Here is a 22,271-nt window from a genome sequence, read left to right as displayed (position 1 = left end):
TGTCAAAAATCTCCAAAATACTTTATAATAGATATTTTAAATAGAAAAGCATTATCATTGACCATAGTTACCCTCCTACTGAGTTTTAGAATTAATCTCACCTGTCCAGTGGTACATTAGTGCCAACTGTGGATTGAATATTAATGTACTATGAATGTATTCTAAAAATAAAGTTGATCTAATGATATTTAAATGTGCACAAATACCTGGTAAGGAATTGAGTAAGCCACAGGGGAGTATTGAAATATGTCCCCTTTTAAAAGTATGTACATAGAGATGTACATTAATGCTTTATGTACAAAGAAAAATGGCATGCACTTCGAGGCTTGGCTTATGCACTTTCTAAGGGAAAGGAAAGACTGCAGAGGACTTTGTTGGAACTGGGCTTCTGGCATAATGGCTGGCTGCATTCTGCTGCCCAGGCCCAGAGAGTTTGATCACAGTTAAATTTGTAATGGACTGATGTGCTTGGTTAAAGATAATTGGACTGAGAGATTTAAGATTTTTAAACTAGATGACCTCAAGCAAGTTAAAATTACAGGAACTGATACTGGTTTTAGGTTACTGAAGCCTGCTATTGGCAAACACATTAGCCATCTTAAGGAAGATGGCCCAACTGCTTTACATTAAAACAATAAAAAGGATGCCTGAGGAAAGACTGTCATATAAATGCAAACTCTTTGGAAGGAGTTAACTGGAAAAGGAACCTGTTTTCAAGGTTATGATTTATTTCATCCATGAATTAAGAATGTGGCTGTGTCTTGCACACTTGGTATTAGTTTTGGAAGCATGAAAAATGCAAGGAGTGGTAATGAATTACACATGGTTCCAGGAGCCATTGATGAAATGCGGCATGAGGTAGGGCCTGATGCACTGATAGGCTGAAATAGCCTTTGGAAGATGGAGTGTGTATTGCATGAAGACCTGAAGACATTTTCAATATACCAGGTCTATGCAAGGGCTACCATAGAGTACACTGTTGGCCTGGGATGGAAGTGCTCCCTGGATACTCTGCCTACCTGGAGGGGTGGAATTGGAAAATCAGGAGACTGTCAGTCTCTGGTTATATTGAATTTGAACTGTAGAAATTTGGTGTTTGTTTGATGGAGGTTGAGTTTGCATTGTTTTAGTCTCCTTGCTATGCATTATGGCAGTTGAAAACTTTTTCTCTGTGCCTTTATATGTTGGAAGTATTTAACTTGTTTGATTTTACAGGACTCACTATCTTAAATTGATCAAGACTATGGGGAAATTTGAAATTGAACTGAGTATAATTTACAGTGTGTGATGGTTATGAATCTACTGGGGGCCAGGGGAGGAATGTGGTAATTTGAATAGATGGCCCCCAATATATTCAGTGTTTTATTAGTTTACAGTTTGCATTTGCAGCCAGCTGGCTAACAGCAGTGTCACTGAACAGATCTTAAGGTGTGGTGGTGGGTTTGAGATTTCAATTTAAAGATATGCAAAGTGTGCCTAGCTGAGGTTCCTGAAGTGTGCTGTGCTGTGGACTTTGGCTTTTAGGTTTATGCTTCTCTCTCTGCTTGGTCCTGTGAAAGCAGGCCAGCTTCTTCTGCTATTATGGAACTTACCTTGGATTTGTAAGCTTCAATAAATCCCTTACTCCATAACTGTTCCTGGTCTGGAAGTTCATCTCAGTGAACCAGAAGCTGTCTGCTACAGAAACCAAATTGTTAGAAATTGCCTATCTGTAGGTAATGGCATGCAAGTTAACTTTATGTTGATACTGTCACTTTGTCAGATTTTATAGCACACACATTTTTTGTATAAATAAAAACAAACAAAACTAAAAATAGGGAAGACTTCTAGGATCTTCTAGGGTGCTTCTGTCTATATTTTATTCTCCCTGGGGAGAGAGAGCGCTGTAACCACCCTCTTTTCTACCAGGTGCTGTCTGGAACAGAGAATGAGTGATTCCATGCCTCTCTGATGGCCTGGCTTGACCTACACTTGCTCATTAGCTATTTGTTGTCCTTGCAGTATGTGGGTATTTCATACAAGGAACAGGTAACAATGTGGAACAGAAAAGAAAAAGTGTTAATCACTTTTCAATTGTAAGTATGAAGATAATAAATCCACGCAATCCCCCAAGGTTGTCACAGTTCTCCATCCTTACCTAACAAAGCAGTTGAGTGCCACCCCAGCTGACCTCACTTCATGCAGAGTCATGGGGCATAATGATGCAGTCAGCATGACCCTGGGATTCACTTGCTTCTCTTCATAGTTGGGCCCTCCTGATGCTGAGGACTAGAGCCATTAACACTGATATTATGCCTGGCTTAGGGAGGTATTTCAACAGACTAGGCCCTTTGTGGTTTTGCCTTCTGGCAGTTAAGAGCCAGTTCTAACCTCAACACTTTAAACTGGCTCTGTGAAAGGCGTTCATGTGAGGACTGAACGGCCCCACACCACTGATGAAAGGAACATGACTCATTTAATTTTTAACAGTTGGGGCCCCAAGGCATAGCCTTGCCCAGCCTCTGTCCCACCCACATTCTTACCCCTCTGCACATCCAGGTCTCATGATGTGCAGGTGCAAAAAACACCTGACACACAGTTAATTCCAGCCCCTAGCAAGGCAGATGGTGTGGACCATAAGACATGTCCTAGAGACTAGTGGCCAAGGTCATGAAGTTACAGACTCTAATCAAGGCTAACTGTTAAATTTAAAGTGTTAGAAATCCTGTCCACTGTCACAGGATTTGTATAGTCTCAAAACAAATGAAATTCCCATAATTTTTAAAACTGAAGTTCTTTCCTGCAGAGGAATGGCATGATGCTTGGCTGCTGTAGAATATTTTAACAATACACTTCAAAAACAACTGTACTGTGTAGATGACCTCTAGGTGTGACCCCACAGAGTGCAAGCACAACGTCTTTGGTTTGTTACCAGGCCTAGAAATGAGGAGAGTTGCTATTTGTCTTAACATTTATACAGGTGACAGGAAGGAACAGTGGGGAAGTGATGACAGGATGTTTGGGTGCTGCTAGGAAGGTTTAACCCAAAGTTCAGGTGACATTTGGACTAGCCTATACTAGCTACTATGACAAATACCAGAGGCTTATTACAGAGGCTGCCTTTTTTTATTTTATTTTTATTTATTTATTTGACAGAGAGAGAGAGAGAGAGAGAGAGAGAGAGGTTTCCAGCCACTGCAAACGAATTCTAGCATATGTCCTACCTGGTGTGTCTGGCTAACGTGTGTCCTGGGGAATCAAACCTGGGTCCTTTGGCTTTGCAGGCAAATGCCTTAACTTGTAAGCCATCCCTCTATCCCCACAGAGGCTATCTTAAACAACAGAGCTATGTTCTCACAGTTCAGGATGCTGAAGTTTGTCCAAGATGAAAGTTCAGACTGACTAGGTTTCTGGAGAGAGATTTTTCTCAGATCATCAAGTTAGGAATCAGGGCTTTAACATGTAGACTTGAGGACAATGCAGTCAGTCCATAGCCACTCTTCCACACACTCATTCTCCTAGAACTGTTTCTTTGTTGGTGTTTGTTTGGCTTTTTTTGAAGCAATGTCTCCCTTTAGCCCATTCTACCTGCAATTCACCATTTAGTCTCAGACTGGCCCTGAAATCACAGTGATCCTTCTACCTTTGTCTCATGAGTGCTGGGATTAAAGGGTATGCCTTCACACATGACTTCTTTATTGTTTTAATAGCAGAATCCATTCCCTCCCATGAAGACAAATAATTGACATCTGACTTGAACCTTTCTAACAACTTTAAGAGAGACAAGTATGTAAAAGACATATCACCCCTGTGAGAGGAAAAAATGGTCTTGATGGGGCATCAGGGAGACACCAGCCAGTCTGAGGGCAAGAAGTAAAAATCACAGGCAGCTCCTAGGTCAAGGTGACTTGGGGGATAACTCACATATAGGAGCTGGGAGTATAAGGAAGGTGCAGTATGAACTTTCCTCAGTGCTAGGAAGACCCTGGTCACCAGCCCTATCAGCAGAGATGCTGAGGCAGCTTCAATCCTCAAATCCATCATAAACAGAGCAAAAGGGCTGGAAAGATTGCTCAGCAGTTAAAGTACTTGCCTAAAAATCCTGAGGACCCAGGTTCTATTGCCCAGTACCCACGTAAGCCAGATGCACAAAGTGACTCATGCATCTGGAGTTCATTTGCAGTGGCTAGATGCCATGAAACACCCATTCTTTTTTCTCTTTCTCTATCTGCCTCTCTCTCTCAAATAAATAAATACATAAAAATGTTAATAAATAGAGAAAATTGTCTAGAAAAATGACCCAAAACACATGCTAATATAAAACCAAGAAGGAACCATGGAAACAAATTATCAGGGGACATAAATGAAGAAGAAACCAAGAGCTAGAGAAGTTAAGGGAAAAGAGTTCTGCCAGCTGAACATTAGCAGGGGGACAGACCAATAATTAGGACACTGAGAGAACAGGCTGGACTTTAGGGCCACTTGAAAGAGCTGATGCTAAGATATGTAACCAGAGCCAAACAAAAACAGGTACATGTGGAAAGCATTAGAACACACAAGAGTCCTGGATCTTATAGCTAGGCTATGGGCTTTCAGAACTTTCTCCCAGTTCCTAGAAGAGGTCTTTTCCTCTTCCTTGCTCACCAGTTCTTGGAACCCACACATCTCCTCTTCCATTTAGGAAGTGGTCTGTCTTTGCACTTGTTAAGGAAAGATGAATAAAACAGAAAAGAGACTTGTTTGCCTGAACAACAACTTCCTCCTGCCCATCACTGGTGATGTTGGTCTTCTCGAGCAAAGATTATTTTCCTCCATTCCAGACTATGTCATCATCTTTTATGGCTACAGGGACAACATATCTCATTTTGTATGGTATCTTCAAGTTTACCTTTGTTACTGTGTCTTTCTCTTAGCCACTCCTAACTGCAACTTAGACTGTCAATGTTTTCAAAGATATGCTTCTCTCTCTCCCTCACTGGTACCACAAATATCTGTGAGAAAGAAAATCATGCCCCCTCTCTAACACTATTTCTTTGTCAATGCATCAAACTTTCATTCTCTCTCAGACTGTCTGCATTGGATGAGCCCTACAGCCAGTTGGAATTGTCCACATAACATGGGAAGTTTCTGGTGTGACAGTGATTGCCCATCATGCTGTTAAATGCTTATTTTTTTTAACCTCATCACTCATAGTCTTATTATCCTCTCTCCCGAGAGTGTGTCTATTCTCTATCTCTTAACCAGTGGTATTCACTGGGATTTTTCCAAACATTCTTTTGATAGGTGATGTCATTCACTATTTCAGCTGCACCAAAGCCACGTGAGCAGGTAAGTCCAAGTATGTATTCTACCCTGTCCATAGAGATCCAAGAGACTTGTCCTTTTGTGTCCCCATAGGTGTCCTATAGCAGCAGGTGATGATAGTCCCTACCTGTGGTACCCTTACGTCCTCATGACCACTTCTATGCAAATCAATTACCTTGCAGAAGCCAAAACCAGCCAGTCAGAGGTCAATGAAGCCTACTTATCATTATGAATACTTGGGTCAGAAGTCCAAGAAATGAATATTGTACTAGGAGCAGTTTCTGGAGTCTGATCAAGGCAGAGTACAAACATCCCCACTTCATCTGTCCTTGGCTGCAATCTCTGAACCCAGGTATTCTCCAAGACCAAATTAGTAGTCTTATCTTCCCTACTTCCCATATTACCTCTTCCCTTTCTGGGTCTACACATCGCCTTGGAGTTTCCTAAGGGTGGCCTTTCACTCTGTTTTCCTAGTAATTATCAGAACATGAAGGATCTGCTACTGGATGCAGCTTCCAAATGGTGAGGAGACAGATGGAGTTGGAAGACAACAGTTTCATTTATCTGGATCTTGGAAAATAGGCTAGAAAGTCTCAAAGAAAGTTTCATCTATCTCCAGCAGCTTCAATTTACTCCTTTCTGGCCTCAGTGCCCTGGTCACCTTCGTCTTCAAAACCCTCATCTGTCTCCTTTATCATCTTCCCACCATGAGGGACAGTTGATGGCTGAAGCTATGCCTTTGCGATTTTTGGTGCAGGAAATCCAGGACCGTTTTTCTAGTTTACTCCATTGCAGTGTCTTATGCTGTATGAGAAGCTGTGTCTAGTTACATGTGATCATTCTTAGCAAATATGATTGACATGGACCCCCTACCCTCTAGCCTACCCTGGGCATCTCAGCCTCCACAGAGGTCATGATTGCTAGTGTTCTAGAGCATCCCAGAAATAATTATGTTTACTTCACACACACTGTTGAGAGACACAGAGTAACAGGGATGCCCCGCAGTAGAGTTAATGTTTACTTCTGAGAAATAAGCTAAAATACTAATATAAGATGACTAGGGATCTATCAAGAGAACCTTTAGAACCACATGTCTTCCAAATCCAGAGAAGAAACTGTAAATCCTGAAGATCAGGTTTATATTTTTCTGGGTATAGATTCTTTTCCCTCCTGGAATTCCTAGATAAATGGAAGTTATATTATTTCTGGATGGCAAAAATTCTGAGACTTTTGGAACAATTATCTTTTCTCACCCATGAAATGGTAATGTCGCTACATAATGCTATGCCCATTTCTTAGGAGAAAAACACTGTAGAATCAAAAATTGAAATAAACTGTAAAAAGTCACACAGAGAGTGCAGAGAAAACCTGCTATGATCACCTGGAGAGAAGTCTCTGTTTGCTACCCTCTATGCCAAATGCCCCCTAGGGTGATAAGGATATATAAGAAGCAAAAAAGATGAAATAGGGGCTTAAGTACCCCAAAAGTTGAAAAATTCACCAGTGAGAAGGGTAACAGAACTTGGAGCATGCTCCCCTGGACAGAAAGTCCTGAATCCAGTTTGAGCTGAGCAGCTGGAGTCACCACCACCACATATTGTTCTTTATTTTGCTGTTTTGGGGGCTACTTTTCAACACTTTTGGAGCTTTTGGAATAAGTTGCACTCACTTCTTCACAGATGATCCTCAAACTAGTTCTTCAGCCCCATCCATGATTTTGTGAACCACTCTTGTGTCTTCTTGATCAACTGTAGTTGGCCAAAGCCACTTACTGCTACGTGCAGATAAGTCCTTTCATAACACACAAGGTAAGCTGCGCACAGAGTTTCTCTGGATTGGCCCTTCAGTGGGAGAGTTCCTCCTAAGGGAAGAAATGAGAAAGCAGCCTCAACCTATTGAGTAAATTCATTTTGGAAATCAGTTCCCCTTTATTGCAGGAGATGGTGAATTTTGAGCCACTGAGCTCCAGGGGGCCACTGGATTAGGTGCCTGAGTTTCTTCTCATAGGCTCGCTGAGTTTTTGCAACAGGAGATATTCTAGTGCAGGATGCCTTGGCAGAAATCCTAAATTAAAACACAAAGAAGGCCTGATGGGAGTTGCCTATTCCCACTTCCCAGCTTGAAAGCAAACTGTAGCTGCTGCTGGGGAAAGGCGATGTGCCCACAGGACTAGAAGGCAGCTCATGACAAATGGCACAAGGTCTAGTTGTTAAAATTTCACTCGGAATTGCAACACCTCCCTTCAGCTGATTTATGAGGTTATGCAATCCAGCGTCCCTATAAATACAAGTACACTCAGGTCTGTCAGGATTGCTTCTGTCAGCTCTGCAGCTCAACAGTCTCTTGTCTTCTCTGTACTCTGGATCCAGCCTGTGGCCACGATGAAAACTTATTGCTGTTTGATGGTGATATTATGTTTCCTCTTCTCCCAGATGAACGTGGGTAAGCCTTGGGACTTTCTGAAGAACCCACCTGGGGTTGGGTACACAGAGGATAAGGGGATTAGAGAACAGCTGCTCTTATGATTGTAAGCCTGGCAAGAGAAGGGCAACCTGTGGCAGAGAAACTTATAATCAGCAGCCATCAAAGTCTGCAAGGTGAGCAGAAAAATGAGCCTGCCAAACACTCAGGTCTCGTCATAGGCATCTTCAAGGCCCCATCTTTGTCCTTAGGATCTAGGACTTGTCCTATTTAGGAGTCTGATTCTTGTGCAGGATAGCTCCTGAACACTGTGAGGCCAGATTTTGATCTGGAGAGACACCAGCCTCTCCCTGGTCTCTAGGTGGGGCTTACCTGAGTATTCTGCTGTAGGCAAGGTGCCACTGCCTCTCCTGCCAGGCCAGCTCCACCAGTTACATGTTCTTCAGCATACTAGGTATGCAGGCAGTTAGAAAATTATCAGAGATATTATCATACCCTTGAAGTCATATCTGTGGATGAAGGGGGTCTCCCCAGTGAACAAATGGGGTTTCAGTCTACAGGACACAAGCTTTTCTGGCACAAAGCAACTTGTCCCTATTTTAGGAGAAAGTGAGACTCTGAAACACTGGTGAAGGACACTTTTTTTTCCATATCTGTGTCTTTAAAGGTAAATTTATGTTACATGTTTCTGAATCTTAGTTTCCTTATTCACATCAAGAGGGGTTCTAGAGGAGGAATTTTAGCTGGAAAATTGCTTTATTTTTCCTCCAGGCTGTCATGCTATTCCTTAGAGGTATCTAGTTGGATATGATTATGCCTCAAATCCTTGTTTGAAACCTGGATCCCATAGCGTTTTAAAAATATCGTTTTCATGGTGAAGTTGTGGCTTATGAGAGAGGTAGAGAAATACATTTTTTAAGGCATAAGAGGATTTCATTCCTCTCTCTCTCTCTCTCTCTCTCTCTCTCTGTGTGTGTGTGTGTGTGTGTGTGTGTGTTTTCACTGAAGAAACTTCCTTCCTGTGGTCAAAGTTCAAGGAAATTTAAAGGCAGATTTCACAGTAAGAAGAATTCTTACTTTTGTCTACTAAATATGATCCTAAGCGGTTCATTCAAACCCTAGAGATAAACCAGTCTGCCAAGGGACAGCAGGCCCTGCTGAACTTCCTCATCCTTCATTATAGGACTGGAGCTAACTTCTGGTGGCAAACATACCAGAACTGCTCAGAAACTTCTGGGTGAGGCTAATCTGCTCTGCTCTTTAAGGACACAAAACATTGTCTACACAATTTGCAACTCAGTAATACTTCAGTCAACCTTCTGAAAGGGCACAGAGCAGAACCCAACCTACATCATGGCTGACCTTCAGCTGCTCAGAGCACCCTGGAGTCCCGAGGGCCACTAGAGAGCCACTACTTTCTTGTAGGACAACAGTGAGGGCATGTGTGGTATAAATATCATCCCTTAGCATGTGTCTCACCTCTATGTTCTGGACGGGGAGGGAGAACAAGTCCCTGTTCCCTCAAGTGTTTCCTGCACTAGACTTGTGGGCTCTTACTATGTGCCCAGAATCAAACGGCATGGGGTTTTACCTGTACCCTTCTTTGCTTTGTAGGCATGGGTTTTGAGATTTAATGTTTTGCTTTTTTTTTAGATTAAGGAACAGATTTCAGGTAAAAATGTGTGCTTTTGTGGCATACAAAATAATGTTTTAGTATATTCACATACTGTGACATGGTTAAATCAAGCTAGTTAATGTGTCCATTACATCATGCACTTGTTGGTATTGTCATTGTGACTCCAATTGTTTTGTTCCATCCACACTGCTACCAGGTCTACCCAGCCTGCCAAACTCAGAGTTTAATGTGTGGGGTATCGTATGCTATTTCTGGAAGGTTGTACTAGCCAGGTTCCATGTCCTCCCTTTCCAGTGGAATCCATAGACCTTGCCTCACCCAACTTGGGCATTTCAAACATGAGGAAACAAGACTCACAGGACCCCACATCAGGAATTCAAAACTAGACCTTCTAGTTAAGCAGTTTTCCTTCATGTCAGATTAAGAAAGATTCCCCACTAACACTGAAAACAAATAGTCTGTGAATACAGACTGAGGTCAATATATCAAGGTCATTCAGCTGAGACATTTGGAAATCAAGGGAGCTTAAGGACTCTCTTGGGCTGATTGGGCAAATAGTTAGTAAGCCAATTCCATATCCAAGTAGATGTTATCCTGACAGGGGAAAAGATGCAGGTGGGCACACTCCAGGCCTTTCATTCTAGAAGCTGTTGAGCTTAGCTGCCAAGAGAGCTTATAAGAAGAGGCTTAGCTATTTTGAGGCATTAAGAACGACTTTTCTGAGGAGCATGAGATAAAAGCAATGGAAGTCATTTTGTAGGTTAGGTATTTAAAAATATTAGGAGCCGGGTGTGGTGGTGCACACCTTTAACCCCAGCACTCAGAAGGCAGAGGTAGGAGGATTGTCATGAGTTCAAGGCCACCCTGAGACTACATAGTGAATTCTAGGTCAGCCTGGGCTACAGTGAGACTGTACCTTGAAAAATAAAACAGAAAAAAGAGGGGAAAAAAGAAAAGAAAGAAAAACATTGATTCCTTCTTAACATTTAATAATTGAGATATGACATAAAATTTACCTTTTTGTCCTATCCTGAAAATACAGAGTAGTGGTAACATTCACATCCGGCCTCAATGGCTTCGGCTGGTTAAGGGCTGCTCCTCCAGTCAGAGACTGCTCCCCAACATCCTTGCAGCTGCATCACTCCTTCTCTCATTTCCTCAGCCCACTGGACATTGGGCTGTGAGCTGCCTGCCTGCTGAGGGAAAGGAATGTGATAGGAAAGAGGAAAGGTGACAAACACAGCATGTATGAGAGTTCAAAGACAGAGACTGGCTTGTCTGGGTGCTGATTTCAGGGCAATGAGGGGTGACCACAAGTGGGGAAGACCAATCACCAGAAATTCTATCACCAAAGCCATGTCTCCCACACCGGCACCTATCTCCAGGCCATCAACCTTGTAGAGCAGAAAATTAATCCCAGCCACTGATGCCTGTATTTACATCTCCACAGCCTCTGTCTTCCTTTCCCTGCGTACTCCGTGCACTCTGAATTGCCTAGCACCTCTGCTATACAGGGACTGTGCTAGGGCCTGCTCAGTAGAGTATTTTTAATGATGGTTCAGAGAGAGTGATGACAAAAATTCAAATGTGTTTTAGCTTTTCCATGCCCCCTGAATATGTTACCAGCTACATATTACATCTCAATAATAGTCAGGTAATGAATTCCAGGGCCATCTCAAAGGGCTACCCATCCAAATGACCATACCTGATATGGACTAAAAGAAACTCAGGTGTGGTGGAAAGGCATTGTATTTTTCTCAAAGCTTCCAAAAGACTTAGATGCATATTAACACTTGAAAGATGGAGCCCACAGTTCCCAATTCTTTACTTCACATACATTCCGATGAGACTCTTATTTATGTAAACAGACAAACTCATCCCAAAAGACATAAGTAAATAGTTTCATGGGTGTTTGCTCTGATTCTGAGGTGTGTTCAGGGTGGTTCTCTGCCACTGGGATGCTCTATGTGTTATACAATGTCCAGGAGCATCCCTGGTATCTACCTCCAGATACCTGGATGCACTCTGATTTATTTACTTTTCATGTTTTTGTGCTAAAATGTTTGATAGAATGACTTGAAAGGAAGAAGGAAATTTCTAGCTCATAGTTCCAGAGGTGTCTGGTGTCCAGGAATGCTGGAGGAAAAGATGGGGAAGGGAAACAAGGAAAGGAGAATTCTGGCACTCAGCTGGCTTGCTCCTCTCTCTTCTGATTCAACCCAGGCTCTAAGCCCATAGGATGGTGTCACCCACGTTCAGGGTAAGTCTTCAGCTCTCCATTAGTCCTCTGGAAGTACTTTCACAGAAATACCCAGAGGCATGCCTCATCAATCTCTTAGATGGCTCTAAATGTAGTCTACTTGATAATAAAGATGAACCATCCTACCTGCTGAACTGTGACAGATGACAGTATGGCCAATGTCCACTCACCGCAGATACCTACAGATCTAGCTGCAGTAGAATGATGAATAATATAAACAAAGCCCTCACTACTAATGTTCTTGCTTGAGGAAGTGTGATGGCTAATCTCTGGTCCTCAGCTTTACAGGATTTGTAATCACCATGGAAACAATTAAGAAGTAATTCCTGAGATATTCTCTAGATTAGGTTAATTGAGATGGAAGATCCTATCCTAATTCTAGGTGGCTCCATTCCATGGACTAGGGTCTTGGACTGAATAAAAATGAGAGAGCTGGCTAAGCATCAGCATTCCTCTCTCTCTCTCTCTCTCTCTCTCTCTCTCTCTCTCTCTCTCTCTCTCTTCTTCATCACTGTGGATTGAATGTGACCAGCTGCTTCAAGCTCCTTCTGCCAGTCATTGCCTTCCCACCATGATGAGAGACTCTAATCTTGAGCTATTAGCCAAAATAAACCCTTCCTTCCTTAAGTTGTTTTCTGTCAGGTATTTTTGTCACAGCAATAGGAAAAGTAACTAATACAGGAGGGAAAAGGACTAGAGTAAAAGAGAGGATACTCTATTCTCCTAGTTTAAATCTATGTACTGTTTCCACAACTTTCCAAACTAAGCAAAATGTAAAGCATGCCATATCTCTTTATGGCATTTTTGTGTAGATACTTTAAGTTGCTTTAATTGACCTACTTTGTGCCATTTGAAGACTGCAAAAGTTATTCAAAGAAGTCAATCTATCTTCCTAAAAATGGATGTGGCAGAAACACAGATGAACACTGAATATGGTTTGGCTGTGATAGGATAATGGACAACTTATTCAATCTCTCTGAGCCTCAGTTTTCCTACTTGCAAATTAAAGGGAAGCAATATGTTCCTTGGAGGAATAAGTAGAACTATAAAAGTATTAATGGACCATGAAAGGGAAAATGTCCAGTCTCAAGACATGAAAATTGGGAGAGCTCGGACAACCAAGTCTTCTCAGTTGTAAATCTGAGAATCTGGAACTCAGACAGGTATAGTGGTTTGCCAAAGGTCATAAAATAGATCAGTTCTAAAATACAGAATGTAACTAAAATACCCTAACACTAAGTTCATACCTATTTCTTCTGTGTTCTTTTTAAAATATTTTATTTATTTATTAGAGAAAGAGAGAGAGAGGCAGAGAGAGAATTCTTCTATGTTCTTAAGTAATGAGATTATTGAACCTAATGAGAATAATTAGTTGATGCTTTTTAAAAATTAGTGTGTACTAACTGCAAAATGCAATAGATTTCATTAGGACATTTTCATGTATATAGTGTACTTTAATTATATATTTGCTATTTTCCATTCTTATTTCAGCTCCTCCTTTTCCCCTGTAGTATTCCTCATAGTCCCATTTCACTTCCGTGTGCTCATGTGTATATGTGAGTGTGTACAAGTATGCGCATGTGTGTGGAGGCCAGAGTATAGCCTCATGTGTTGCTCCTCAGACACCATCCAGCTTTGTTGAGACAGAGTCTCTTAGTGGCCTGGAACTTGCTAAATAGACTAGACTGGATGTTCAGTGAGCCGTGGGGTTCCACCTTTCTCTGCCTATCCTCCCTTTTTCTTTAATCCCCAAATACCACACATGAGAGAATATCTGAGATACTTAACTTACTGAGTTTGATTTATTTCTCCTAACATGACAATCACCAATTCCATCCATTTTCCTGAAAATGTCATTATTTCATGTTTTCTTTATGGATAAGTAAAAAGCCATGTGTTACCATTTCTTCCTTATTCATTAATCTATGAAGGACATCTATGATGATTCCATATCTTAGTTACTCGATTTGTGCTGCAGTAAAGTGGCTGTGTAGGTGTGTGTGTCGTGTGCAGGTGTCTCTGTGGTGTGCTGATTTGTATACATCACTTTGGGTATATATCCAGGACTCCTATAGATGGGTCACATGGCATTTCTCTTCTCAGTTTAGTGTGGAACTTCACTACTGATTTCATGGGGGTTATACTAATTCACATTCCTGCCAGCAATTTATATTAGTTTCTCATTATTTATCTCCTCACCACTTTTCCCCCTTCCTCAAGGATAGCTACTCTAATAAAGGGTAACATAGAAGTTTGATGTGGCTTTGATTTTTATCTACCTGATTGCTAAAGAAGCTTCACACTCTTTCATGTACTTACTGGCCTTTTGTACTTCATTTTAGAAGAATCTGATCAGTCCATTTGTCCATTTATTTACTGGAGTTATTTGCTTATTTTGTATTTATTTTTTGATGCTTAATTTGGTGTTATATTTTTGAGATAAGTCCTGTCAGATGAAGAGGTACAAAGATGTACTGTGATTGTGAAAACAATCTCTTCACACTGCTTATTCCTTTGTGGTGAAGAAGTTTTTGAATTGTATGAACTCCTACTTATTAAATGCTGCTTGTCATTACTTTGGCTAAGGATTTTTCTATCTTGTTTATTTTTTCAAAGAATCAATTCTTTGTGTACTGGTCATTTGTGTTGTTTTCTTGGTTTCTATGTCACTAATTTCAGCTCTGCCATTTATTCCCTTCTACTAATCTTGGGTTTGGCTCTTCGAAGACCTGAAATTAATCATTAGCTTATTTGAGATCAATTTTTTTCTTTACTTTTATTTTTATGTGGCATATAAATTGAACATGCTTGTGTGAATTGTTGTGATACATATGAGGCAGGGTAGAAAGATAGAATTGATATATTTCAATGCACATATCAGTGAAAATAAAGTTTTTTAAAATTAATTATGAACTTTACTATATGAACAATTAAATGTTGGTCTCATTTCCCTCATGTTATCCTCTTATATTCCTTCTTCCCTCCCCCATTCTACTGAGGGTCTTCCTCTGTAGTATTGCTGGTATTGACCAAGGAGTTATGAACGCATCATCAGTCTCTGTAGGAGTGGGGGAACAATGCCTCAGTATATTCCTTTCCACCCTGTGGCTCTCACAATCCTTTTGCCTCCTCTTCTGCAATGTCCTCTGAGGTTTGCAGGGTTAGTTATAAGTCTACTTCAATGTTGTGCTCTCTGTAATATCTGGATTTCTGCTTTGATGAGCTTTGGTTGTCCTTAGCATCTATCCCCATCTCCCTGGAGCAGGTTGTATGGATAACAGTGAGAGCCACACTTACTTTGAAATTGTCACTTCCTCTGTGATGTCTCCTGTACCCTGGCAGAAGTAGTAGAGGTGGCTTGTCTCATGATAGACAATAAGCTATCTATTTCTTATTGTATTAATGGATTTTTGTTTTCCTCTGTTTTTGCTATCATCTGTCCAAAAAATAATAATAATTCCCAAACCAAGAGTGATGACAGTAAATATTCTCATCCTATTCTCATATGCTAAGGCTTTCTCCAAGTTACTCTTGTGTCTTTCAAGTCAAAGGCCTCTCCCTTTTCTCCCTTCCTGATAGTGATCACTTTTTCCAGTCTTCTGTTGCCTGCCATCTTTCCTGTGAACCTTGCCTATCTCTGTCTTTCTCAGCTCCTCTTCATATTCTCAGCATATTGTTTTTCCCTCCCTCTACCTGTTTAGCAGAAGGTCTTTCTGGATACCTCTTAAAGTGTTGCTTAGTTTCAAGGACAGGAACTGCTATAGTAATCCTTCTGTAGCAAAAGAGTGGGACCCCTTCTGTTATCACAAGTATATCTACACACACACACTTCTTTTTGAACCCACTTCCTCTTTAGTGAATGCTGGATTATGAACTACATGTAGCTTACTAATGACAAAGAGACATTAAAGTCTCTCACAGGTTTTACCTTTAGGATTATTGGATGAAATATGTGACAAAATCAATAAAATATTTTCTCTATAGTGGGCATGGACTAACTAGCAATATAGAATAATTTTGTAACATGAAGGATAAGTCATTTCAGAGCCATTCACAGCCATATCCTGCTCTGAAAATTAACTAAGAGCTTCTCCATGTCACTAATTTGAAAATGTGCAGACCAATGCTTCTGCTGCTCACATCAATGCTTAACACCTGTCTTGCAAAGATTACAGTGAATGTTGCTTACACTGGCAATGGAAACACTTCCCACTCCCCAAATTTCAATGAAGCCAAGTTTCAAAGGGTTTGTACCAGGGGTATACATGTTATGAATTACATGTGTCATCAAGTTATTTGGACCTACAGAGTAGCTGGCCCAGTAGTAACCTTTTGCATAGATATTTATGATTTACCCATCACCCCAGGAAAGCTAGTCCTAAGCCATTCCCTTATCACTCAAGGCCACCTTGAAGTGCATAAATTTCTGGCAGCATATGAAAATAAGGAGGATCATGGCTTTTGTTGAGAGAAAACTTGAGGTCATGTTTTTTTTTTAATATTCTTTAAGTTTTTATTTATGAATTTTTTATTTTAAAAGATAAGGTTGTACTCTTAATCCTGATTAACCTTGCCCTAATTCTGCTGAGGGTCTTCTTCAGTGGTGTTGCTGATATTCATTTTGGGGACCAAGAGGCCTCAGCCACTCTCTGGGTTGGGGAGGGGACACAGTGCCTTTAGCTATTCCTAACCACACTGAGGCTCTTACAATCTTTGGCCCTCCTATAATTTTCAAAAACTTATATAATACCAACATGTTTGTTTTCTGTTTTCCTTTGCTATTAATTTATAATTTTATTTTATTATTATCTGATAAGAAGCAATAAATTATTTCAGCTTTTGCAGCCTAGAATGTTATATGCCTTGAAGACAGTTTCACTGACTACTGAGATGAATATGTATTCTACAGTTGCTGGATGGAATAGGCTATATGTATCTATTATGTGTATTTGATCTATGCGGGAGTTTAGCTCTGAAATTTCTCTGTTAATTTTTGTCTATAATGTCTATTGATGATAATAGAGTATTGAAGTCACCTAGTACTACTGTATCTTGAAATAGCTATCTCTTTATGCACATTAATATTTGTTTTATGAGATTGGTTCCACCAACATTTGATAGATGTATGTATAATCATAATATCTTCTTGATGGATTACTCTCTTTATTATGTTATAGCAACCTTCTTCATCTCTATGACTAATTTATATTTGAAATTTATACTATATATAATAGATATTTCTACTTTGTCAGATATCATATAGTTACTTCTGATTACTTTTAGATTACATATATTTGGAATACCGTCTTTTCATATTCCATCTGTGTCTTGGCCATTGATGTGTGAGTTTAGAGACAGCAAAGAGCTGAGTTTTGTTTTTAATCCAATCTTTAAGCCTGTGTTTTCTTTTTAAATTAATTATTTATTTGCAAGCAGAGAAAGAGAGAAAGAAGCGAGAGAGAATGGGTACACCAGGGCCTCCAGTTCCTGCAAATGAACTCGAGATGCTTGTGCCCTTTGTGCATCTATCTGACTTTTTGTGTGCACTGGGGAATTGAACCTAGGCAAACCTAGGGCTTGCAGGCAAGAACCTTAACCACTGAGCAACCTCTCATGCCCCCTAGCCTGTGTTAATTTTTTTAAATGTAAAATTAATAACATTTGTATCTGGGGTTAATTATTGTCCAGTTGTGAGAATTATGATAATCTTTGGGGGGTGTTCTTAGTTGTTTTGAAGATAATGTGTTCTTCACTCTGCTGCTTTCAATATTCCTTTCTCTATACTCTCATCAGTTAAACTATACTGACAAGAAGAAACTTTTTTCTGGTCATGTGTGTCTGTGGATCGAAGTGTTTATATCTTTCTCTATTTTGAGGAAATTTATATTATAATTTTAAGGTTTTTCTGTGTATTCAGCTAGTATCTCATATTCTTCTACACTAAAGATTTTTAAATTTGACCTTTTTATTGTTTGGTTGTGGTCATGATTGCTTTTCTTATGACTATTATTATTTGAAAGTAATAATCCTTCAAGAATGGTGTCAATCCTTCAAGCCTGGCTTCAATCCTTCAAGCCTGACTTTACTGTCACAAACCTGGCTTCATCCCACAAGCCTATCTTTAGTCGTTCAAGTCTGGCTTCAATCCCACATGCCTGTCTTCACTCTTTCAAGCATAGCATAAATGATAATAATCTTTCCCTCATCAATCTAGTCTTTAGGTGATGATTTATACTGTTTTCTATTTGACATATTTTTTATTTCCAAGTTTTACCTTTTCTAAAATCAATCTTTATTTTGAATTTCTCCTCCAATTTGCTGAAATTCTCACCTAAGTCTTAAATCAATCTCTTTATTTCTTTGTTTATTTAAACCTCTTTGAGAACACTGAACACTTAGAAACTATAACTCTATAACTTTGAATTTTTTGTCTGGCATTTTAACCATTTCAATGTTCTTAGATTCAGTTATTAAAGAGGTATGAAATTTTGAGGTAGTCATATTGCATTTATATTTTTTTCATATTTCTTCTGTTTCTACCATGTAATGTATGCATCTCTTGGGTTAGGTGCCTTTCCTATTTTTAGATGTGGGTCTTCTTAGTGACCAGTCTTGTCTGCACTCAATCCCCAGGACTATCCAGAGGAGAGAGGGCAGACTGAAGTTACTATAACAATTCAAAAACCCAATATTGGGCACGTAAAGTGGCTCAGCAGTTAAAGGCACTTGCATGCAAAGTCTGCTGACCAGGGTTCAATTCCTCAGTACCCATATGTAGCCAGACCTCAAAACGTGGCACATGAATCTGGCATTGGCTGTGGCAGTGCAAGAAAGTACACTTATCTTAACCTATCTTAACTAAGCCTCCCCCTGGTACAAATGAAAACAACCACTATACCCCAAATGAGGATAGCAAAGAAAGGAGCTTGGATACCTAACTGATAAACTAAGAATTAGAGATTGGTAAAGGTGGAAATGTTAATAAGCAATACAAAGAAGGGAAATGAGAAAAGACAAAGAAACAAGCAGCAGAAAAGAAAAGAAAAAAGCATGATATGAGGGTATGAGACATAATATTGAGGAAAAAACACAATAAAACCAACACAGAGCAAGACAAAGCCATAAAAATGAGGTGTATATGCTTAGCATATTTGTACAAAAATTTACAAAGTAAATTAATTTTTTAGACTATCAGCCAGTATTTAGTTCTTCCTGTGGAAATGGAGGGTGGATATGCTTCTATTTTTGCCCAGTTGTAGCTTTGCAGTTGTTCTGGTTTAAGGGGCAGGAGGCATTGAGTCATTCTTTGTTACATCCAAGACAGGTTATACCAGAAAGAGCTGTTTTCAGGCTCAGCCCCACCCTGCCTTTTTTTTTTTTGCCAGGGTGCACACTCATATAGCACGATTGCCACTGCTAGTGGTTCACCTGCAGGTCAAGCAGTGCAGCCGCTGTAGGAGCTGCTCCTACCCAGTGAATCTGTGGACACTTGGTTGGATGACCCCTTGCATTCATGGTTCTCTGCATGGTGAATGTTGGCCCTGCAAGTGTTCCTGGGGTCCTGGGAGTGTAGCAAACATTCAGCCCAAAGAAATCTGTGCTAAGAAGGTGAGACAAAGGCACTGAGTGACACACAACCCCCCTCGGCCCTGCTCACAAAGGCCTCTATCCTGGCTCACAGCTACTGGGTCACACAACAATCTCATTCATCATCTCAGAAATTGGTACCTGAGAAATACGTAAATTAGCCAACCTACAGTGTGGAGAGGTAGAGTTAGAATTGAGATGCAACCCAGGAGACTTCCATTACTATTCTGCCTCAATTTTACTGGCTACAACACCAAGGTACTTCAGTTCACATGGTACCTACACCAAAGATCTCTCTTCCTATAAGAAAGAATCAAAGAGAGGTATAGAGTTAAGCTCTGAGGTCCATCATGCCTCTATTTGAGCCTCCTTTACTGACCCAGAAACAGAAAAATAATTACACACACACATACACATAGAGACACACAAATGTGCTCATTCATATATAAGTATGTGTGTGTACAATATTTATGGAAATGTGATCTTAGACATTCATGGTTTCTAACGACTTTGAAATTTTTAGATTGTCTTGATAATCATTTGGAAGCACAGTGTCATCATGCAGGGGTATTCTAAGCATCCTCCATATATCTCTGTAGCCCTGACAGCTTTCCATTACAGGAGGCAAAAACTGGAAGTGGACACACCTGGTCATGACACTTACAGCAATCACTGGCAGCAAGGGTAGGAATCAGTTTGATGGAGAGAAGTAATGTGAGCTGCAGTTAGAAATCTGTGCCTTGTGTAATCAACTGGGTGACCTTGTCCCAAGATGCTTCTCCAAGTATGGGATGGGATAATTAAAATAGATTTCCTGTCCATTCACTTCAATTTCCATGGTCATAGTCCACTGAAACCTATTTCTGGTGAGGAAAAGTTTCTATAGGAAACACAAGGCAAGTGTGGCTGTTGAGTACTTGCAATGTGTATGGTGAAGTTTTAGAGTGTTTAAAATGCGAACAAATGCACTAGCTTGAGGATACCATACTGGACACAGTGAACAAAATAATAGCAGTGAAGTGCCTCTTGGTCTTGGCTGACGGAATACATCTAAAGCACTTCATTTATAAACCATGTGTCAAATGTTCATAACTTGAATGTTTCTTTTGGAGAATGAACAGAATTGGGGAAAAGATTCAGAAATTAGGTACTGACAAAATACCTAAAATGGAAAACAAGAATTTCAAACTTTTAAATTATTCAAATTGGGTTATATTTTGAAATATTGATTATGATTCCCCCCCCCCAAAAAAAAAAAACAGAAAAGGGCTTCTGGATGGAAGTTCCTCAGAGAGTAATTTCATCTTTTTAGCATGCAAACGCATGACCTTAGGCTTCACAGTCTCCTGGGGTGGGGATGCCCTTTGTGTGCATCTGCTCAAGCTGACATAAGCAAATGTCGCAGCCTAGGAGCCTTCAGTAACGGAAATTTACTTCATCTCCATTCTGGAGGCTAGCAGTCCAAGGTTGAGATGGGACTAGATATGCTGCTGCTAACATTTATTTTAGATTTGAGGGTGTACTTTCTCCCTTTGTTATCATTCAACTGCTTTCTGCGCAATCCCTTTGGCCTTGTAAAGACACCAGTCAAACCAGATTACAGCCAGCCAGCCTAATGACTTCACTTACCTTAATTAACTCTAAAGGCCCTGTGTCCAAGCACAATCACACACTGAGATACTGAAGTGTTAAGTTTCCTATACAGGAATTTTCAGGGGATATAAGCCAACCTATAACACTCACCAATGTATTCTGACAAAATAATGTCTTCATAGCCACACATCAGTTTTGCTCCCTACTGGAGACTGTCAAAGGCTAATCTTGAGTACCTAGTGATTATATTTTGTGATGATCAGTGGAAGGCAGGATAAATTTAAGTTCCATAAACATTTGAAATCTTCACATAATAGCCATAATTTTAGCCTAACATTAAGGATTATAGGCTTCAGTGGAATGGAGGTACAGAAGGTGGGAAGGTGGGACTTATATTGGAGGGATCATTCTAACTAAAGGTGTGGAGACTGGACAGTTCAGGATGAGTTCATAGCATGGTGCCCCCTATAACATTTTGGAAATAGAGGACATTGAGATTGGGGGATAAGAAGGAGCAGCAAATTTATGAGGTTAAAAATCTTGATCTACTTGCTCACTTGAAATTCTCTCAGCACAAAAAATAAAAATTATGCTCAGAATCCTACTGCTCATGCTTGACACGTGAGTCTACACAAGCATGAGTTCATGTGCCCCAAAGATCCATTACATGCAAATGCCTGGAAGAGAAAATTTTATCATATTCTCTGCAAAGTTGTCTGTCCTGCGTTCAACAAATGTTCTTGTGTCTTTGGGGTACAGCCAAGAATCTGAAGAATATCTATTCTTTCCATGCAGGGTCTGGCCTTCTCACAGTTCTTGGACACAGAACAGATCATTACAAATGCATCAAGAATAAAGGATTCTGTCTCTATTCCAACTGCCCCATGTACTCCAAACATGAAGGCACCTGCTATAAGGGGAGAGCCAACTGCTGTATGGCACAACCCTGAATGGCATCAAGAACAAGGAAGCCATGCGAAAGATGCACAGCCATTGTTTTAATAAAGGGAAGGTTTTCTGAAGACATACTTCTTCAGATCAAAATGAGTTATGTGTCAATTTTAAAAAGTTAGGAAATTTTAAAAATTTTAAAAAGTTAGGAAAAACTGTAAGGCTAGGTTACTGGGTTTGGAATAACAGACAGGACAGCTTACAAAGCCTGCTTACCCATAGTACTGATGGCCACAAGATGAGATGCCAGTGTCCTTGATTTTGTCATCAAACCATATGTGATTGATTCAGACAGGCCACAAGGGGCAGTGAATTCCTGGTAAGGCCAGTGGGCATAGTTGTTAGGTTTCTTGAGGTCTGGTAGAGGATGCCACCCCTTCTGTGGTTTTTGCATCCAGCTCAGTGAACATGCCTATCAGCAGACCCAGGCCTGCTACCTCTTTCTACTGGGGTTAAAGCAGTGGTGGGTTGAACTTAGATTTAGAAACCCACATATCACCATAAATCATTCCTCCAAAGTCTCCTGCTCCAGGAATAGTA

The 22,271-nt window shown here is 40.3% G+C and overlaps 1 protein-coding gene across 1 annotated transcript; it reads left to right on the top strand.

Annotated features, from left to right (window-relative positions):
• Positions 1-7,592: 7,592 nt before the first annotated feature.
• Defb1 (defensin beta 1) lies at positions 7,593-21,827 on the top strand. Its single transcript, XM_045130652.1, has 2 exons — positions 7,593-7,725; positions 21,576-21,827. Exons 1-2 carry the CDS (start codon positions 7,665-7,667, stop codon positions 21,728-21,730), a joined length of 216 nt encoding a protein of 71 aa, XP_044986587.1. The 5' UTR covers positions 7,593-7,664; the 3' UTR covers positions 21,731-21,827.
• Positions 21,828-22,271: the final 444 nt, after the last annotated feature.

Source organism: Jaculus jaculus, chromosome 12, assembly GCF_020740685.1.
Source record: "Jaculus jaculus isolate mJacJac1 chromosome 12, mJacJac1.mat.Y.cur, whole genome shotgun sequence".
NCBI classification, from domain to species: domain Eukaryota; kingdom Metazoa; phylum Chordata; class Mammalia; order Rodentia; family Dipodidae; genus Jaculus; species Jaculus jaculus.
This window is presented reverse-complemented; position numbering and strand designations above follow the sequence as displayed.